Source organism: Telmatherina bonti, assembly GCF_933228915.1.
Source record: "Telmatherina bonti genome assembly, chromosome: 15".
Lineage (NCBI taxonomy): Eukaryota > Metazoa > Chordata > Actinopteri > Atheriniformes > Telmatherinidae > Telmatherina > Telmatherina bonti.
The window spans coordinates 25,406,695-25,425,199 of NC_136613.1; the positions used below are offsets into that span (position 1 = coordinate 25,406,695).

The 18,505-nt window shown below is 37.7% G+C and overlaps 2 protein-coding genes across 2 annotated transcripts; both read left to right on the forward strand.

The window, feature by feature from the left end:
* Positions 1-658: 658 nt before the first annotated feature.
* LOC306766141 (olfactory receptor 10J4-like) lies at positions 659-1,588 on the forward strand (the record flags this gene model as incomplete). Its single annotated transcript, XM_079253752.1, has 1 exon — positions 659-1,588. The coding sequence occupies one exon, from the start codon at positions 659-661 to the stop codon at positions 1,586-1,588; it is 930 nt and encodes a 309-aa protein (XP_079109878.1).
* Positions 1,589-4,292: 2,704 nt separating this feature from the next.
* Positions 4,293-17,075, forward strand: LOC306766885 (olfactory receptor 6N1-like; the record flags this gene model as incomplete). Its single annotated transcript, XM_079254737.1, has 4 exons — positions 4,293-4,410; positions 4,509-4,763; positions 16,450-16,608; positions 16,837-17,075. The coding sequence occupies 4 exons, from the start codon at positions 4,293-4,295 to the stop codon at positions 17,073-17,075; spliced, it is 771 nt and encodes a 256-aa protein (XP_079110863.1).
* Between the last annotated feature and the right edge of the window lie 1,430 nt (positions 17,076-18,505).

Genomic DNA, 18,505 nt, shown 5'->3' on the forward strand with positions numbered 1-18,505 from the left:
TAAAAAACACCAAATTAAAAAAAAACTGAAAATTACATGTGAAAATAAAATAGATGTATTAAAACAAAGTTAAACAGTTTGTTTAGGTAGCCACTTTTATATTTCTATTTCTATGTTAAACTAAAGCAGTTTCAGTGCTACATAACTCAGATGAGGTCCACATTGTGAGTCTGGCTATAACTCAACTGCTGGAGCTTAGGTTTTAAAAGGTTAATTACCTCCCCAACTTTCTTTAATTTGTCATATTTGGTCAAATTAAACAAAGGAAGCCCAAAACTTGCATTACTGCAGCTAATTTTTAAGAACAAATCTTAAGAATTTATATTAGAATGAATGTTAATGTCAGAATTCTCCAGAGAGAGAAAAAAGTACGATGACGTATGATGCCAGACAATAATAAAGTCTCTGAATTCTCCTTTTGCTAAGACAAGTGAAGTGTCTACAGAACTGTTACGCAGCAGCAACTCAAAGTCAGACAGATTGATCGAAAGCTGTGAGTTAATGTTAATTTACTGAAGGTGGGACTAACTTTACCTGTTATCTTCTTGCAGCTGCTTTTTACAGGCGTTATCAAAGCAGAGTTGGGTTTTGTATGGCAGCGGGAGAAGGGCTTTGTTTAACAGCAGCTTGATAATGTGTCATTGTTCCTGCTAGTGGGATGGAAAACAACACTGACCCCTTTTATTTTAAATTCACCATGTTTGTGAATATCAGACACTACCGCTTTGTAGTCTTTACTTTTTGTCTTCTGCTCTACAGCTTTATTGTCTCCGCTAATCTCCTTATGATACTAATTATATCACAATACAGAGTATTACACAAACCAATGTATATCTTCATTGCGTTATTATGTCTTAACTCTCTGTATGGCTCAGCAGGTTTCTTCCCCAGATTTTTAATGGATCTTCTGTCTGATGCGCATTTGATTTCACGTCCTGCTTGCTTCACCCAGATTTATGTCATTTACACGTATGCCTGTAATGAACTGACCATTCTCAGCATTATGGCCTATGACAGATATATTGCTGTTTGCCATCCTTTACACTATAACAGAAAGATGACTTTTAAAACTGTGGCTTTGCTGTCAGCCCTGGCTTGGATATTTCCAGCATTGTTCCTCATAGCAATAATTTCCATGTCTGCCAGGCTCCCTTTATGTGGTAATGTGATACAGAAAGTCTTCTGTGCCAACTGGAATGTGACAAAATTATCATGTGTTAATACTGCGGTCAACAATGCTTTCGGTCTGTTACTGACTGTAATTACAGTTTTTCTCCCATTTTGTTATGTGCTTTACACGTATTTACGAATTGTACTTGTTTGTTGGAAAAAATCAGCAGAGTTCAAAGGTAAGGTGTTACAGAGCTGTCTGCCACACATGGTTTCATTCATAATTTATTCCATTACGGGCTTTTGTGACATTGCTTTGAGCCGTTATGATCCAGACGACATAAATCCATTTGTAATTGTTGTTTTATCACTGGAGTTTGTTGTCATTCCTCCAGTTTTGAATCCAGTTGTGTATGGTCTTAAGCTACCAGATATCAGAAGACACATTTCAGGGTTGTTATCATGGTATAAGAGATAATCATTTAGAACAAGAGAAGCATTATTACAACATAAGAGTATGGTAAGCCCTGCGATGGACTGGCAAGCTGTCCAGGGTGTATCGTGCCTGTCGCCCAAAGCCAGCTGGGATAGGCTCCAGGTTCCTCGCGATCCTGAATTGGATTAAGCGGTCCAGAAAATGAATGAATGAATGACTATGGTAAGAAATAAGAGCACAAAACCCATTAATTGTTTAAATTAGGATGACTAAAATCAGACTAAGAAGCTGTATGTCAATTTTCAGAAATAAAGGGTGTCCATAAGAACAAATGTTCAATTTTGGTTCTTTTTTTTTTTTTTTTTATATATATATATACATACATAAATATAAATATATATATATATATATATATATATATATATATATATATATATATATATATATATATATATATATATATACATACATATATATATATAGGGAACACTTAAACAAGACAACGTAACTCTGAGTCAAACACACTTCTGTGAAATCGAACTGTCCACTTAGGAAGCAACACTGATTGACAATCAATTTCACATGCTGTTGTGCAAATGGAATAGACAACAGGTGGAAATTACAGACAATTGGCAAGACACACCCAATAAAGGAGTGGTTCTGCAGGTGGTGACCACAGCCCACTTCTCAGTTCCGATGCTTTCTGGCTGATGTTTTGGTCACTTTTGAATGGTAGTGTTGCTTTCACTCTGGTGGTAGCATGAGACGGAGTCTACAACCCACACAAGTGGCTCAGGTAGTGCAGCTCATCCAGGATGGCACATCAATGCGATCTGTGGCAAGAAGGTTTGTTGTATCTGTCAGCATAGAGTCCAGAGCATGGAGGCACTACCAGGAGACAGGCCAGTACATCAGGAGATGTGGAGGAGGCCGTGGGAGGGCAACAACCCAGCAGCAGGACCGCTACATCCTTCTTTGTGCAAGGAGGAACAGGAGGACCACTGCCAGAGCCCTGCAAAATGAACTCCATTAGGCCACAAATGTACATGTGTCTGCTCAAACAGTCAGAAGAAGACTCCATGAGGGTGGTATGAGGGCCCGACGTACACAGGTAGGGGTTGTGTTTATAGCCCAACACTATACAGGACGTTTGGCATTTGCCAGAGAACACCAAGATTGGCAAATTCACCACTGGCACCCTGTGTTCATCACAGATGAAAGCAGGTTCACACTGAGCACATGTGACAGACGTGACAGAGTCTGGAGACGCCGTGGAGAACGTTCTGCTGCCTGCAACATCCTCCAGCATGACCAGTTTGGCAGTGGGTCAGTAATGGTGTGGGGTGGCATTTCTTTGGAGGGCCGCACAGCCCTCCATGTGCTCGCCAGAGGTAGCCTGACTGCCATTAGGTACCGAGATGAGATCCTCAGACCCCTTGTGGGACCATATGCTGGTGGGGTTGGCTCTGGGTTCCTTCTAATGCAAGACAATGCTAGACCTCATGTGACTGGAGTGTGTCAGCAGTTCCTGCAACATGAAGGCATTGATGTTATGGACTGGCCTGCCCGTTCCCCAGACTTGAATCCAGTTGAGCACATCTGGGACATCATGTCTCGCTCCATCCACCAACACCAACTTGCACCACAGACTGTCCAGGAGTTGGCGGATGCTTTAGTCCAGGTCTGGGAGGAAATCTCTCAGGAGAACATCTGCCGCCTCATCAGAAGCATGCCCAGATGCTGTAGGGAGGTCATACAGGCACACCGAGGCCACACACACTGCTGAGTATCATTTTGACTTGTTTAAAGCACATTACATCAACGTTGGATCAGCCTGTAGTGTGTTTTTCCACTTTCATTTTGAGCATAACTCCAAATCCAGACCTCCGGTTGATACATTTGATTTTCATTGATCATTTTTGTGTGGTTTTGTCATCAGCACATTCAGCTATGGAAAGAACCAAGTATTTAATAAAAACATTTCATTCATTCCGATGTACAACGTGTTACTTTAGTGTTCCCTTTATTTTTTTTGAGCAGTGTGTCTCTTCAATGCCAGCTATCCTCAACTTTCCACACTGGGCTAAGCTAGCCAACCAGAGCAGAAGAATCAGAATTCAAGTCAGCAAGGACAGATGTTTCCTCATTTAAATGAAATGAGAGGTGAGATGATGAATACCTGAAAAGTTTCAGTATGAGTCTTGCATTAAAGCATGTTGTAGCAAAGAAATTGTGAAAAGTTGATAATAAACAATTACAACAAATAAATCATTACTATAGACTGCTAAAACATCTTCACCAGACATACAGGCTCTTTAATAAACTCATAATATGTATAAAAGAAAGGGTTTGTAAAGTCTGTAAATGCTGTGTAGAATAATCTAATTCCTCCCCAGTAAAACAAATTACCATCCAGTGACATTACTATGTTAATTAGAATGAATTTTTATTTCTTTATTTCTCAATGGATGAGTTTAATTTACATAATGCATTTTACAAACAAACAAAAAAAAAAAGAGCTAAACTTTGATTTGTCATTTCTTACTTTGGAAAGATACAGGCATGGCTGAATGCCTAATTGCTTATAATCTGATTGACTTTTCTGTATTCATCTCCACAAAGTAAAGAAAAAAAAAGTGAAAGAAACAGAAATATGAAAATATGAAAAATTTACATTTTATTTAAAAAATAATATGATCAGCAGTTTGACAACGGTAGTTAATGCCACTCCCAGATTATTGATAGGATGTTCGACAGTAACATTAGCAACGTCAGTGACTGCTGCTGCCACAAAGGCTTAAAAAGTCATGACAACATAATGAGCGAGTGCAGAGAGTTGCACTTGGTTTCACACAGACATTGGGGTGTGCAAATGCAGCTTCATTCTGTTCACGTAAAAGACACAGAAAAAGCCATTTTATGATGGATAATATTTCTTTTATTACTATGTTCACTCTTTCAGGGCTTGGTGGAACAGCGGGGTACAGAGGTATCCTCTTTGCTCTCACTTTATTGTGTTATTGTGTGATTTGGCTGGTAAATCTCACCATTGCTGTAACAGTCATTTTAGATAAAAATCTTCATGAACCCATGTATGTCTTTCTCTGCAATCTGTGCATCAATGGACTCTACGGGACAGCAGGTTTTTACCCCAAATTTCTCCATGATCTTCTATCAAGTGCTCATGTAATTTCTTATTCTGGCTGCCTTCTGCAGGGTTTTGTGCTGCACTCTTCAGCCACTGCTGACTTCTCCATTTTGGCTCTGATGGCTTATGACAGATATGTGGCAATATGTCGACCTCTGGTGTACCACTCTGTGATGACTAAAAGGAGGGTTTTTGTTTATGTGTTTTTTGCTTGGCTTGTTCCCTTTTACCTGCTTTTCTTGAGCACAATAACAACGTCAACATCAAAATTATGTGGCTCACACATACCAAAACTCTACTGTATTAACTGGTTAATTTCTAATCTAGCTTGCTCTTCATCCATAGCACAGGTTGTCATTCCAGCTTTTAATTACACGTTTTACTTTGGCCATGTTATTTTTATTGTTTGGTCTTACATATATCTGGTAAAAACAAGCCATGCATCTAAAGAGAACAGGCGTAAATTCATGCAGACATGTTTACCACATTTACTCTCTTTAGTAATTGTTGTTGCATCGTTGCTCTTTGACTTGTTGTACATGCGATTTGGCTCAAAGGAGTTGCCACAAAACGTTCAGAACTTTATAGCAATGGAATTTCTCCTGGTCCCACCAATTATTAACCCTCTCATCTACGGCTTTACTTTGACAAAAATCAGAAAACGTGTCTTTAAATCATTTAAAAGCTGTGTTTTTACATTAAAGTCATGAGCTATTCTGGCCCAAGAAAAGCTCCAAGTGTCGAATGATGGAAAAATGATACAGTTACTGATATTCTTAATTAATATAAATTAAGAAGTTCATTGTTAGTTTAATGGCATTACAACAGTCACTCGCTCTCTTTTTCTGTCTCTCTCTCCCTCTCGCTCTGTTTAAATTGTAATTCAACCAGTGAACATGTCACGTTATTGTGCAGGCATCTGCATTGCATTCTGTATTTAGGATGAAATGTCGGAACCATCATCCTTTGTGCCTAACTTACTCCAATCATCATCACACAACTGGCCACTTTTATTGAAGATATTTATGGTAATAAAACATGATCATCATAACACATGATAATAACCTTTTCATGCATCTTGTCCATCACAGTTGATACAGATCAACAGGCTGTCTAGTGTATGCATGGGTGAAGATATTATTTCCAAAATAGTCATTCATTCATTCATTTTCTGAACCGCTTAATCCAATTCAGGGTCGCGGGGAAGCTGGAGTCTATCCCAGCTGGCTTTGGGCGACAGGCAGGGTACACCCTGGACAGCTCGCCAGTCTATCGCAGGACTTTTTCCAAAATAGATAGATATATTATAAAATTCACATAAACATTGTAATTACCAAGTATGCCTCAGTGATAAAGAGGAACAGAAAATGGTAAAGCTTTATTTCAATAGACTGGATAAATAAATATTTTAGAATATTACTTTAGAAGCATCTTTTATTGAATAAAATAAGCTGTGCTATTGTCAGCTGTCTTGAATGACAACTGTAGTTAAATATTCTATTTCACTGAAAAAAATGATGGATGGCTTTGGAAATGGCCTTATAACAGCAGATGACTGCGCATGTCTTTCCTTCTTTGCATTGTAATAATACGTATCGGACTTCATGCCAGAAAAATGTCTGTTAGGTTGGGTTTGCAAATGGTCACCTAATAAAATGCAATTAACACCTGACTGTCAGATCCACTGTTAATTTGTCTTGATGGTAATAGTGAGGGTGCATTTAGGTTTTCTCCAGACCATTTCTGATTTTCAGACTTTTTATATAGGGTGGGACTCGATTAAAGGAAATAATCTAATAATTACAGGCTTTGTAATTAAGTAATCTTAAATTTATTACATTGTAATCGCATAAGAATAATTGTCTCAAAAAACAGAATTTTTTTTAATTCAAAATAATTTTAGTGGATGACTGGATTCAATAGTCAACAGACACAACTCACAGAAGCCATTACAACCAAATGCGAAAATAGTTTGTCTAGACTTTGACTGACAGCGTGCATGACAACCAGACCCATTTTCATTTTATTGTGGCTTTTTAAAATTTCCACTCTGCTTGTCATTTCTTTCTTGTTATATGATTTTTTTAAGGATGTGACTCAATTAAAAATAATCAAATTAATTATAGGCTTTGTGAACAATTAATTTTGATTAGTTGCATTTTAATCACATAACAACATTTGGCACAAAAAGGGTTTTTTTGGGGTTTTTTTTTTATTTAAATGGATTTTAGTCAATGATTAAATCAAACTAGACTATTGTTGTTATTACATAACAGCAAGTGTGAATGCATTAATGTGTAATTACTGATTTATAATGCAAAAAAGCTGAAGATGCCACTGAAATTAGTGGCAGCATATTCCAGCAGCTAGCAGATGCGCAGCAGTCTTTCCAAATTGTGTAAAAGAAATCTGAAGAAAAAATGTTTTGAAGTGACAAAAAACTGCAGTAAGAGAGAGGAATAATTTCTTGAAGATTAAAAAGAGGAAGATGGTAAGTTGTATTGCAAAGGCACATTCCATAATGTGTCTCTTGCTGGATTTGTAGCCACAACATCCAGAGATACAGCCCCTTCTCATAACCACCAGGCTACCACCTCAGACATGCCTAAATGTGTAGGAACGAACAAAACTCTTCTATTGAGAAGAGGGTGAATACTTGGTGGAGACGTCGTAGAGAAATTTGAAATGTTTGACTATAATGCTATGAAGAACTAAAGATGGTCAAAATGCTTTGCAGAAATAATTATTAAACTTCAGCTAATCATAGAATTATATTTGAATGTTGCATCAACCATTTCCCACTATCTATTTAAGTATAACTACTATAGAGCTTGTTAGTCAACTGAAATACATCAGCTTTCAAACAGGTCAGAGTTACATATAAGAGCATCTCTGTATGTACATGGCTGTTGTAAGACACTGCCAAAGTGGTACAAAAATGGAAGTTTTCAGTATTAGTAGTGCCATGAATTCACAGATTCCTAGAAGTAGTTTTTAACCGCTGTTTATTTAACAGGTTTAACAAAACAAAAGTGGACCGAAGCCAACATTAACTTTACACATTTTGTCTGCTGTAAAGGTGTCTCTACTGCTGTGAACAAGCATTGATGATCAACATGAAAGTCACCAGCATCTCCCAGTGGAGTCCATCAGAATACACAAATTTCAACTCACATCACAATAGGGCTGCAATGTACCGGACACTGGAAACTGGTGCAGACCTCAAATTCCTGTTGAAGCACTTAGGAGCTCATTATGCACATAACTGACCAACGGCTGAGCTGAATATCTGTCTGGTCCAATCACAATACTGAATTCAATGCTTGACAAAAATCTGAATTACTGGAAAAAAATGAAAAGATAGACCAAAAGCCATAGCATATATCTCCTGAATGAGCTGAATAGGAACGTTTTACAATAAAGAAAGTAGAGTCAGGACAGCAATGTACCGGACACTGAATACTGGTGCAGACTGCTGAAAAAGCTTAAAATGTTTGACTTGACAATAAACTTTCAGATGTAACTGTAAATTTAAAGGCAATAGTAAAACATTGTATTTGGTTGCTGAAATCATTATAGATAATTTATTACTGCTTGTGTGGTCTTTTAAGAACTATTTTCGCAAATTGCAACACTTCCTTTTATTATTTTTTCCATCAACAATTATGTTGCATTTTACACTGTCCGACTCAAGTGTATTTTGTCTCCTTTTAGAGTGCACCTTGCAGTATGTGTTGCACACAGTTGGTGGTAATTAATTAATAGAGCCAGTCAAAACCCTCTGACTGAGACCCATAATATCCAAACATTTATTATCAAAATGCTCAACGCTACATGCTGGATGAGAACCTGGGCCTTGTACACCAGTGAAGCAGTCTGCAGCTCATAGTGAACAAAATGGACCAATTGTTAAGGTGAATTTCTGTTTCTGTTTGAAAATTTGCTGTTGCACATATCTCCTGAATAAGCTCAAAAGTTTAATATTTGAATGGACGAAGTGGCAAAATAACAAAATATAAGTTCTCAGTTGACTTGATGCAACAAGGTTACGCCCCCTTTTTTGGAAAAAAAAAAAAGCAAAAAGTCTGAGCTGATACTAACTATGCTGATTTAGTTGGTAACAGACGCTGCTGGTTGAAGAACACAGCTGGGAGCAATCATCTAACGTGACACATTGTGAATCGAATCATCTTCAATAAAAGTAAAGTTCTACCATGAATTAATGTAAAACTTGTTTGTTTTTAAGTAGCACAGGGCAGAGGCAGATGTACATGGAAGAGAACCTCTATGTACATGGCTGCTGTGAAATTGCTAAACCAGTAATGAAACAAAAGTTGTCGGTATAAATAAGGCTTCCACGTATCGGACACTAGAAACTGGTGCAGACCTCTAAACCCTGTTGAAGTAATTTGTCACTCAATATGTAAAAACTGACCAATGGCTGAGCTGAATTTTTTCAATGTCCAATGTCCACATTTAGTTTTAAGGGCTTTCATCCAATCACAAGGCAGATTTAATTTTTACAAAATGCTAAAAATCTCAACTACAAAGATTTGAAATGACAAAAGTCATAGCACACATCTCCTGAAGGAGCTGCAGGGTTTAAGATCTGAATGGTTGAAGTGCCTTTGGGCATTCACAGTATATTGAAAGAAAGAACTGGATCTTAATACAGTGAATGCCCTGTGGGAGAGGGTGCTTAGGATACATCTCTTGGGTGTTTCTCAAATTCAGGTTCTGCTCTCTTTGGAGTGCAGATTCGTCGGCTGCATGCATCATATCAAGTGCTGTCCCAATTCAAAGGCTCCTCCGAGTCCACCCTTCAAATCCACACTTCGTTTGGCTCCAGATTAGCTTAAAATGAAGGATACAAGATGTGTTTCTCAATTCAGGGTCTGCACACACCGAAGTGCGCTTACTGCCAGTAAAATGAGAAGGCCTATCTAGTGTACGAGAATTACCCATTATGCTCCTCCATTGCCTAGCAACTACATATGTCAAGTCCATCTAATTACTGATCCCATTCTTCCACAAAAACCACAAAAATAGTTTTTAAATAATATTTTTCTAGTCTGAGCAACTAGAAAATACAATGCAAATAAACTATTCTGGGTGCATTTGGAAGACACGAGCATGCACAAGTGACGTATGCATAAGTTATGAAAGAGGGCCCATTGTATTCTCGTTTTCTATTCCATCATCCTGCTAATATGTACTTCTTGCAAGTCAAATTTTCTCAAAGATTCTGCTGGTTTGTCTTTTTTTGACTACAGTCTGAGCAACTTTTTATTTCAACACCCAAATACATCAAACTGTATACAAGTCAATATCCCAATGACACCCTGTTAGTCTGGTTAATGCTGACAAATTAAAATATTTGTTTTTGCTGTTTTGAAGGCTTTTCAGGCCTAGTGAAGCCCCCCATCTTTGTTGCTGCAACCTCAGAACACTGTTGAGATATTACAGAAAGGAGAGGTCATCTCTTTTGGGCCAGTGGTCCAAAGGAATGTCCTAATAAAGTCCCCCTTTGACCCAGAAACTTCAGACTTGGCTGTATGTCAGAGCAGAGGAGGTTAACTAAACCTCATTCCCACTAGGCCACCATTTTGCCCAGATATACATGTGTGGAAAAAAGTAAAACTTTTCTATTGAAAAGAGGATGTTCAAGGTACTGGCAAAAATACTGAAGAGTTTTGCTATTGGCATCAAAATGCCTTTTTAGAACTTCCATCAGTGTGTAATCAGTATGATTGCTAAAAGGGAAAGGTTGAACTTAACTGCTGTGAAGAAGCTAAAGATAGTTATAAATAGTGCAAAAGCACATATTTCATAATGAGCTTGAGAGTTTAGTATTTGAATGGGTGTAGTAACACAACAGACATAGAAGATTTAAACCATGGTTTTCTGAGCATAGGTGTAACCATTACTAGAAGAAGTGCTGCTACTTTACATTATGCAGTACCAGAAATTAAACATGTGACCCTCCGAACCACAGCCCTTTCATTAAGCCACAACACCAACCACATACTGGCAGTACTTTTTTTTTTTTTTTTTTTGCAATTGACATGTTGGTCAACTGAAAAGAACCATAGACTGAAAACCACGCAGTTTCTTATAAATTCTGGTCTTGGAGTCCCATCTAGTGGCAATGAAACTAAATGTTCACTTTAGGTGCTATTACTATGTACTACTAAGAGGCACAGATCTGAGTTGATATAACAGGCTCTCCTTTTTTAAAAAAAAAAAAAAAAAAAGATACATTTACAAAAGCCTTAGCTGATACTAACTATGCTGATTTAGTTAGTAACAAACAGATGTTGCTGGTTGCACCATGCACAAAAAAACCAATCACAAAAAAAGGAAAAAGGTTGAACTAAACTGCTGTGAAGAAGCTAAAGATATAGTTATAAATAGTGCAAAAGCATACATATCAGAATGAGTTGGAGAGTCTAAGCATAAGTGTAACCATTAGGAGAAGAAGCACTGTTATTTTACATGGTGCAGTAACAGGATTTAAACCTGTGAACTTTCGAGCCACAGCCCTTTCATTAAACCACTACAACACCAGAAGACTTGGCAGCACCCTTGCAGTAGCATTAACCTTTTTTTTTTCCATTTACCTGTTGGTCAACTGAAAAGCACCATAGACTGAAAAGCACAGGTCTTAAAGTGCCATTCAATGACCATGTAAAGGAACACTTTTCATTTTTAGGTCCTATTAATAGATACTATTAAGAGGTACTGAGCTGACTAGATGTACCGAGGACCTCCCTTTCTTTTTTTCAAACAGCAACAGATCCAGCAAGGCCTCCTGGGATTTTCCAACAACAGGCTAAATTAGTCGATTAATTTGCAATTTTGTCTAGTTTAATAGTTGCAACACAATAAATATGTTGTCTATAGTTTTTATGAAAATAAAAAAAATCAATTAAACAAATTGCACCATAAATTTGTGTAAAACTTGCTGGTTTCTAAACAGCACAGGGTTACTAACCCTGTGCTGCAGTCTGGAGAATGAAGCAGAGCTAGATATCGGGCGGGGTTGGACCTCCAACCCTGCCCAATATCTTGCCCCACCCCATTCTCTAGGCTGCAACCAAGACCCTCCGGGGTTACATGGGAGTCAGGATTGCAATGTACTGGACACTAAGGACTGCTGCAGACATCTGAACCAGTTTAAAAAAAAAAAGCTGGACTTGATAGTAGGTTTCAGATATAACTATAAATTTAAAGTCAGCAATAAAAATTTGTGTTTGGTTGTTGAAATCATTGTAAACAATCATTTAAATCTGCTTGTGTGGTCTTTCAAAACACCTGTGTTCTGAAATTTTAACATCTTTTTCCCCCCAACAATGACATTGCATTTTGCACTGTACTACTCAGATACATTTTTCCTCCTTTTCAATTGCAACTTGCAGCCTGAGCAGCACACAGTTGGTGGCAATTAATAAACAGCACCAATCAAATGCCTCTGAATGTGCCTCATTATATTCAAACACTGACCATCAAGAAGGTCCATGTTAGATGCTGGATTAGACCCTGGAGCTTGTATATCATCATACACTTCGGTCGCGGAATTTATGAATAATGATGTTATTTTTTAAGTAGCACAGGGCAGATTGACATTGAGAAACATCTCTATGTGTACATAACTTTTGTGAAACTCTCCCAAATGAGTAATAAAATGGAAGTTGTCAGTATTCATATGGCTACCATGTACCGGCCACTGAAAACTGGTGCAGAGCACTGAACCCCGTTAAAGCAATTTCCAGCTAATTATGCAAAAACTGACCAATAGCTGAGCTGAATTTTTTCAGTGTCCAATCTGCATTTAGTTTGAAGGGCTTACATCCTATCACAAGGCTGAATTAATCTTTACAAAATGCTAAATATCTCAAAAACTACAAAGATCTGAAATAACAAAAGTCATCGCTCTCATCTTTTGAAGGAGCTGCAGGGTTTAAGATCTGAGTGGTTAAAGTGACCTGAACGGTGCAGGAGGAGTAGTGCACTGAAGTTTGCCAGAATAATAATGAAAATGGCGGAACAGGATCTCAATACTGTGAAGGTCCCATGGGCAATTGCATAACCATTTGGAGAAGAAGCACAATTACCTGACTTGATTTATCAAGCTGAAGGTAATGCTAAAGAAGCTGGTTGTTCACAGAGTGTTGTATCCAAGAATATTAATAGAAAGTTTAGTGGAAGGAAAGTGTGGAAGGAAAAGGTGCACCAGCAAAAGGGATAACCGCAGCCTTGAGAGGATTTTTAAGCAACATCCATTCAAGAATTTGGGGAGTTTCACAAGGAGTGGACTGAAGCTGGACTCAGCGCATCAAGAGCCACTATGCACAGACAAATCCTAGACATGGGCTATAGATGTCACATTCCTCGGGTCAAGCCACTCCTGAATCAGAGACAACAACAGAAGCATCTCACCTGAGCTAAGGAGAAAAAAGACTGGACTGTTTCTCAGATGAAAGCAAATTTTGCATTTCATTTGGAAATCAAGGTCCCAGTCTGGAGGAAGAGTGGAGAGGTACAGAATCCATGTTGGTTGAAGTCCAGTGTGAAGTTTCCACAGTCTGTGATGATTTGGGGAGCCATGTCAAATGCTGGTGTTGGTCCACTATGTTTTCTGAAGTGCAGAGTCAACACAGCCATGTACCAGGAAATTTTAGAGCACTTCATACTTCCTTCTGCTGACAAGCTTGATGTAGATACTGATTTCATTTTCCAGCAGGACTTATTCTGATTTTCTGAGACACTGCATTTTGGGTTTTCATTATCTATAAGCCACAATCATCAAAATTTCAAGAAATAAATGTTTGAAATGTTTCACTCTATGTATAATGAATCTATACAATATTTGGGTTTCACATTCTGAAATGAGTGACAAAAATATTGAACTTTTCATAATCAATCAATGATACTTTATTCATCCCCAAGGGGAAAGTCAAGGTTCAAGCCAGCTCATCCAAGGTTTGACATACAGACATGTAACATTTATGACAAGTTTACAGAAACAAACTGTAGCTTAGGCCCTGCAGCCAGCTTTACCGCCGCTGCCTTATGACAGATAGGAACAGAGATACATTAGGATCATAGGGGGTCGAGGGAAAAAAACATGTAACTCCAGACCGCGCCTCTAGATGGCATAGTCTGGAAAGACAGGGAAAAAACCTCATACACTTAAGCACAAACTCAGACAAAAGACACACTCCAGGGAGGCAGTGAGTTAGGTGGGAAGGGGCCGGGGGTGGTTGAGGAGGGGGGACAGAGCGGGGGTTGCACCGGCCCAAGGTCGCTGGGAAGCCGAATCTAGATATGATTTTTGTTTGGGTTCCAGGCGAGGAAAACACTTTGCCCTTGGCCTTGAGTCCATTGCAGGTCTTAGGCTGGCAGCTCCAAACAGCCGAATGGGGGGTCAATTTCCATCGATTTTAGCAGACATCTTCTCCATGTTGTTATCAATTCTGCATACCAGCTCCTGGGACCAACGAAAGATGACCAGTCTGAGCTAAACTGGTATCCTGCTTAAGATCGAGTTCGGTCAACACGAGTCTGTGTACTGCTAGCTTGGCACATTCCGTTGGAGAATTCTGGCAGCCTGCCAGTTGTTGCCAGAATCTCATGGGTCTTTAGGTATATCAAAACTCCACTAGTGCCAATCAGCAGAATCCCGATCACCAATAATCCAAAGATGTAAACATCCTCCACATCCTCAGAGGACAGAACCATCAGACACATCGGTCTCCACCTGGCCCATGAGTCCTGAACGTATTCTGCCAGAAGCGTCCCCTCAGGCTCTCCTCTGCCTGATCTCCGGGATGAGAAAATTTGATTGATTGTCTTGAGAGAGACCAGCCAATCAGATCCATAATTTAAAAATTTGAGGAAAGAGATCTAAAAAGAGGCTCCAAGTCAGACAGGACAAGTAGCGGGCCACGAGGGAGGGAGGAAAACAGGAGAGCAGAGAAAAAGCGACTGCCTTCGCTTTGATCAACGAAGGAGGTCAATATTCTGATTTTCTGATATGTAGGAGGAGTAGTGTGCCAAAGTTTGGTGGAATAATAATAAGATTGAAAGAAATAAAGAACAGGATCTCAATACTGTGAATGCCCAATAGGCATCGCATTCAGACTAACTAGAATCGTGCTGCTATTACATAACAGCAACTGTGAATGCAATAATGTGGAATTGCTGATGTATAATGCAAAAAAGCTGAAGATGTTACTGAAGTTAGTGAAATACCTGTTAATTTTTAAGTGGTGAAACCCAAGATGAATTTGTAATGGGTTAGAGAGCGGCATGATGTTGTGATACTTTTAGGGCGATCTGGTGGCAATTTAAAGTAACAATAGGTAATGTTGGGGAGCTAGCCAGATTTGAAAGTAGCATCCTGTGATGGCTCCTCCCCCTCTGGTTTTGCTCCTTGCGCGATCCAAGGCTTTTTTCTTATCTCCACCAAGAAGGTTATGTTTTTACCAGTGTTTATCTGTTTGTGCTCAAAATAACTCAAAAAGTATGGACAGATTTTAATTAAATTTTCAGAAGTTGTTGGAAATGTTGAAAGGAAGAACTGATTTAATTTTGGTGGGGATCCGGATCACCATTTAGATCGAGGAACTTTTTTAAAGGCCTCAGCGGATATTTGCGCTCTCTAAGGCTTTTCTAGTTCGCAGCTTTTTCTACCAACAATTTTCTCTTCAGCCTGAAGTTGAGACTGATTGATCCCACCATGGTTTTCTGTCAGATATTTATCCTATTAACAAAGAGTGCGGATGAAAACATCCACACATCCATCCATCCATCCATCCAGAGCCAGAGTCGATCATCGAACGAGAGGCAGGGCATAAAATTAGGGGTATTTTCTATTTATTATTTTTTACAGTTTGAAAATTGAATGCATTTTACCAGACCTTAGTAAAGCTTGAGTTTACAATATTAATGTCTGTGTCTATTATTTGATTTAGTCATATACTAAAATTCATTTACAATGAAAACAATATATAGATAATTTTTGTGCCAAATATCGTTATGTGATTAAAATGCAACTAATCAAATTTAAGACCATCATTAACTTGATTATTCTTTTAATCCCACACATAAAAAAATCATATGACAAAAAAAAAAAGAGAATGAAATTGGAAATTTTAAAAAGCCACTGTGTGGGAAATAGATTAAAGTACCTCTGGCTGTCATGTGCAGTGTCAGTCAAAGTCTGGACACAATTTTCTGAAAATATGTTGTCACTGTTAGTTGTAATGGCTTCTGTGAGTTCAGGACCAGTCTGGATCCCCAGCTGACATAGTCAGAGGGTTTATTAGTAGATGATGCAAGGAGAGCAGAGACAGAACAGACAACCCTGAAGAAAATCTCCACTCAGCAACCTACAGCCTGCTGGAACACCACACAGGTATAATCAGAAGACGAGCTGTGACAATAGTTGACCAGATTATGGATAATGTTTCTGTTGTAAAGTTTTTCACTCTCACAGGGATAAATGAGACAGTGGACTATAGAATAACTATCTTCTCCTTTACTTTACTGTATTACTGTGTGATTTTGTTTCTTAATGTCTCTCTTATCATCATCATTGTCTTAGATGAAAACCTGCATGAACCTATGTACATTTTACTATGCAGCGTTTGCTTTAATTCCCTTTATGGTACAACAGGTTTTTACCCTAAATTTCTTTTGGATCTCTTGTCTTTCTCCCAAGAAATCTCATATGAATGGTGTCTCCTACAAGCCTTTGTCATGTACTCCTTTGCTTGCTGTGAATTGTCTATTCTAGCAGTAATGGCATATGACAGATACCTGGCCATATGTCACCCACTGCACTATCACACTCTCATGACAAAGAAGAGGCTGGCTCAGCTGGTGGGTTTCTCCTGGCTGACACCTTTTTGTATTTTTTCTGTCAGCATTATACAAACATCTAGATTGGAGTTATGTGGATCGAAAATCAAGAGAATCCTTTGTGTGAACTGGATAATTGTTCAGCTTGCTTGTTCTCACAGTCACACCATTTCAAATAGTATAGTTTCTTATGCAACAATAATCATTTATGTGTCTCATGGCTTTTTCATCATTTGGACTTACATGCATCTTATTAAAACGTGCACAAGGTCAAAAGATGTCAGAGTGAAGTTTATGCAGACATGTGTGCCCCATCTAATCTCTTTGATTACTTTCTTGGTGGTAATACTTTTTGACTTGATGTACATGCGATTTGGTTCCACAGATTTACCTCAAAACCTTCAAAACTTTATTGCAATAGAATTTCTCCTCTTCCCTCCACTGATGAATCCTCTCATATATGGGTTTAAACTCAACAAAATAAGAAACAGAATTCTGAGCTTAGTTTTTATTTGAGGACTGTCAGTAAAATATTTTTTATATCCAGTGTAAAAACATACTATTGGTTTTTTTTTTAGTTTTTAAAAAAAAAAAAAAAAATTTGTATTAATTGTGAGTTCAGTTTACGTTTAGCCCTTTAAATGCAAGCTATATCATTTTTATAGCATTGTCAGTGACTATTTTAAATCTAAAAAACCTCCTGTCTGAGGCACCACAATTACTTGGTTTGGGAATATAATGCTCAATGTTAATGTTTGTTATCCCATTAATGTTTCTAGTTATGACTATTTGAATATGATTAACTATCATCTCAAACATTTACAAAGAAACTCGTTTCTCTTCCTGGTGTTCAAAATTTGACAACATTTTAAAGATTAAAACAATCACCACCAAATTTAAAGGCTTCTTGAATGAGCCCTTCTCAGTTTGTGATGTGTGAAGTCTGAAATATTAATTCTTTCATTCAGCAGCTACTATGCTCATTCTCATCACTCATCAAGTGTGTATTTCTTTTAAATAACTGTAAGGTGTGTATTTCAACACTGTCAAATAAAACTTGTCAACCTGTCAAATTTTTTATGTTATATTTATGTGAACAGGCATCATATGCAAACATTGAAACACTTCAGGCCTGTTGGGCATCTTTGTTATTCCATCTGTTCATTATTCACGAGTTTTTTTGGGGTTTTTTTTTGGGGGGGGGGGGGGGGGGGGGGGTGCTGTTTTTTCCTCGGTTGACAAATGAAAAAAAATACAATTCCACATTTTTAAGATTACTATTTTAAAATACTAGATTAGACTGAGTTATTATAGTAAACAGAGTTGACATTAAGCACAAAAGAAAAGAAAAAAAACAAGAAAAAGAAAGACATAATTTGTGATGTTGAAATGAGCTTTTATAAATGTACGCACATTAGTCAATAAAAAACAGACAAAACAATTTATTTTTAGTGTGATTTGTTTGATTGTGTCTCCAGCACTTAAAGATGGAGAATGTCAGATTTTCAATATTTTCAAAATAAATTAACTAATAAAATAACTACAATCATAATTAGATAGTTTTTTTAACATGTGGGTTCCAGTCTGTCCATATTTGATGTGTTATTAAATTACAAGTTTAATTACTGACAAATGACAAAAAGCACATTTTTTTTACTGGTAGGCAAACATTTAAGAAGGGTCTTTGTCATTAATTAAACTTGTAATTTAATAACACATCAAATATGGACAGACTGGAACCTACATGTTTAAAAAAAAAAACTAGTTATGATTGTAGTTATTTTTTAGTTAATTTTTTTTCTTTAAATATTGAAAATCTTACATACTCTACCTTTAAAGCACTTCCTGTCTTTTCAAAGTGACATCATGGATGAAAGCTGTAACAGACAGATCAATGAACATCTTCCAGAATGCTTCCTTGACCTCTTTTACGCTGATGACCTCTG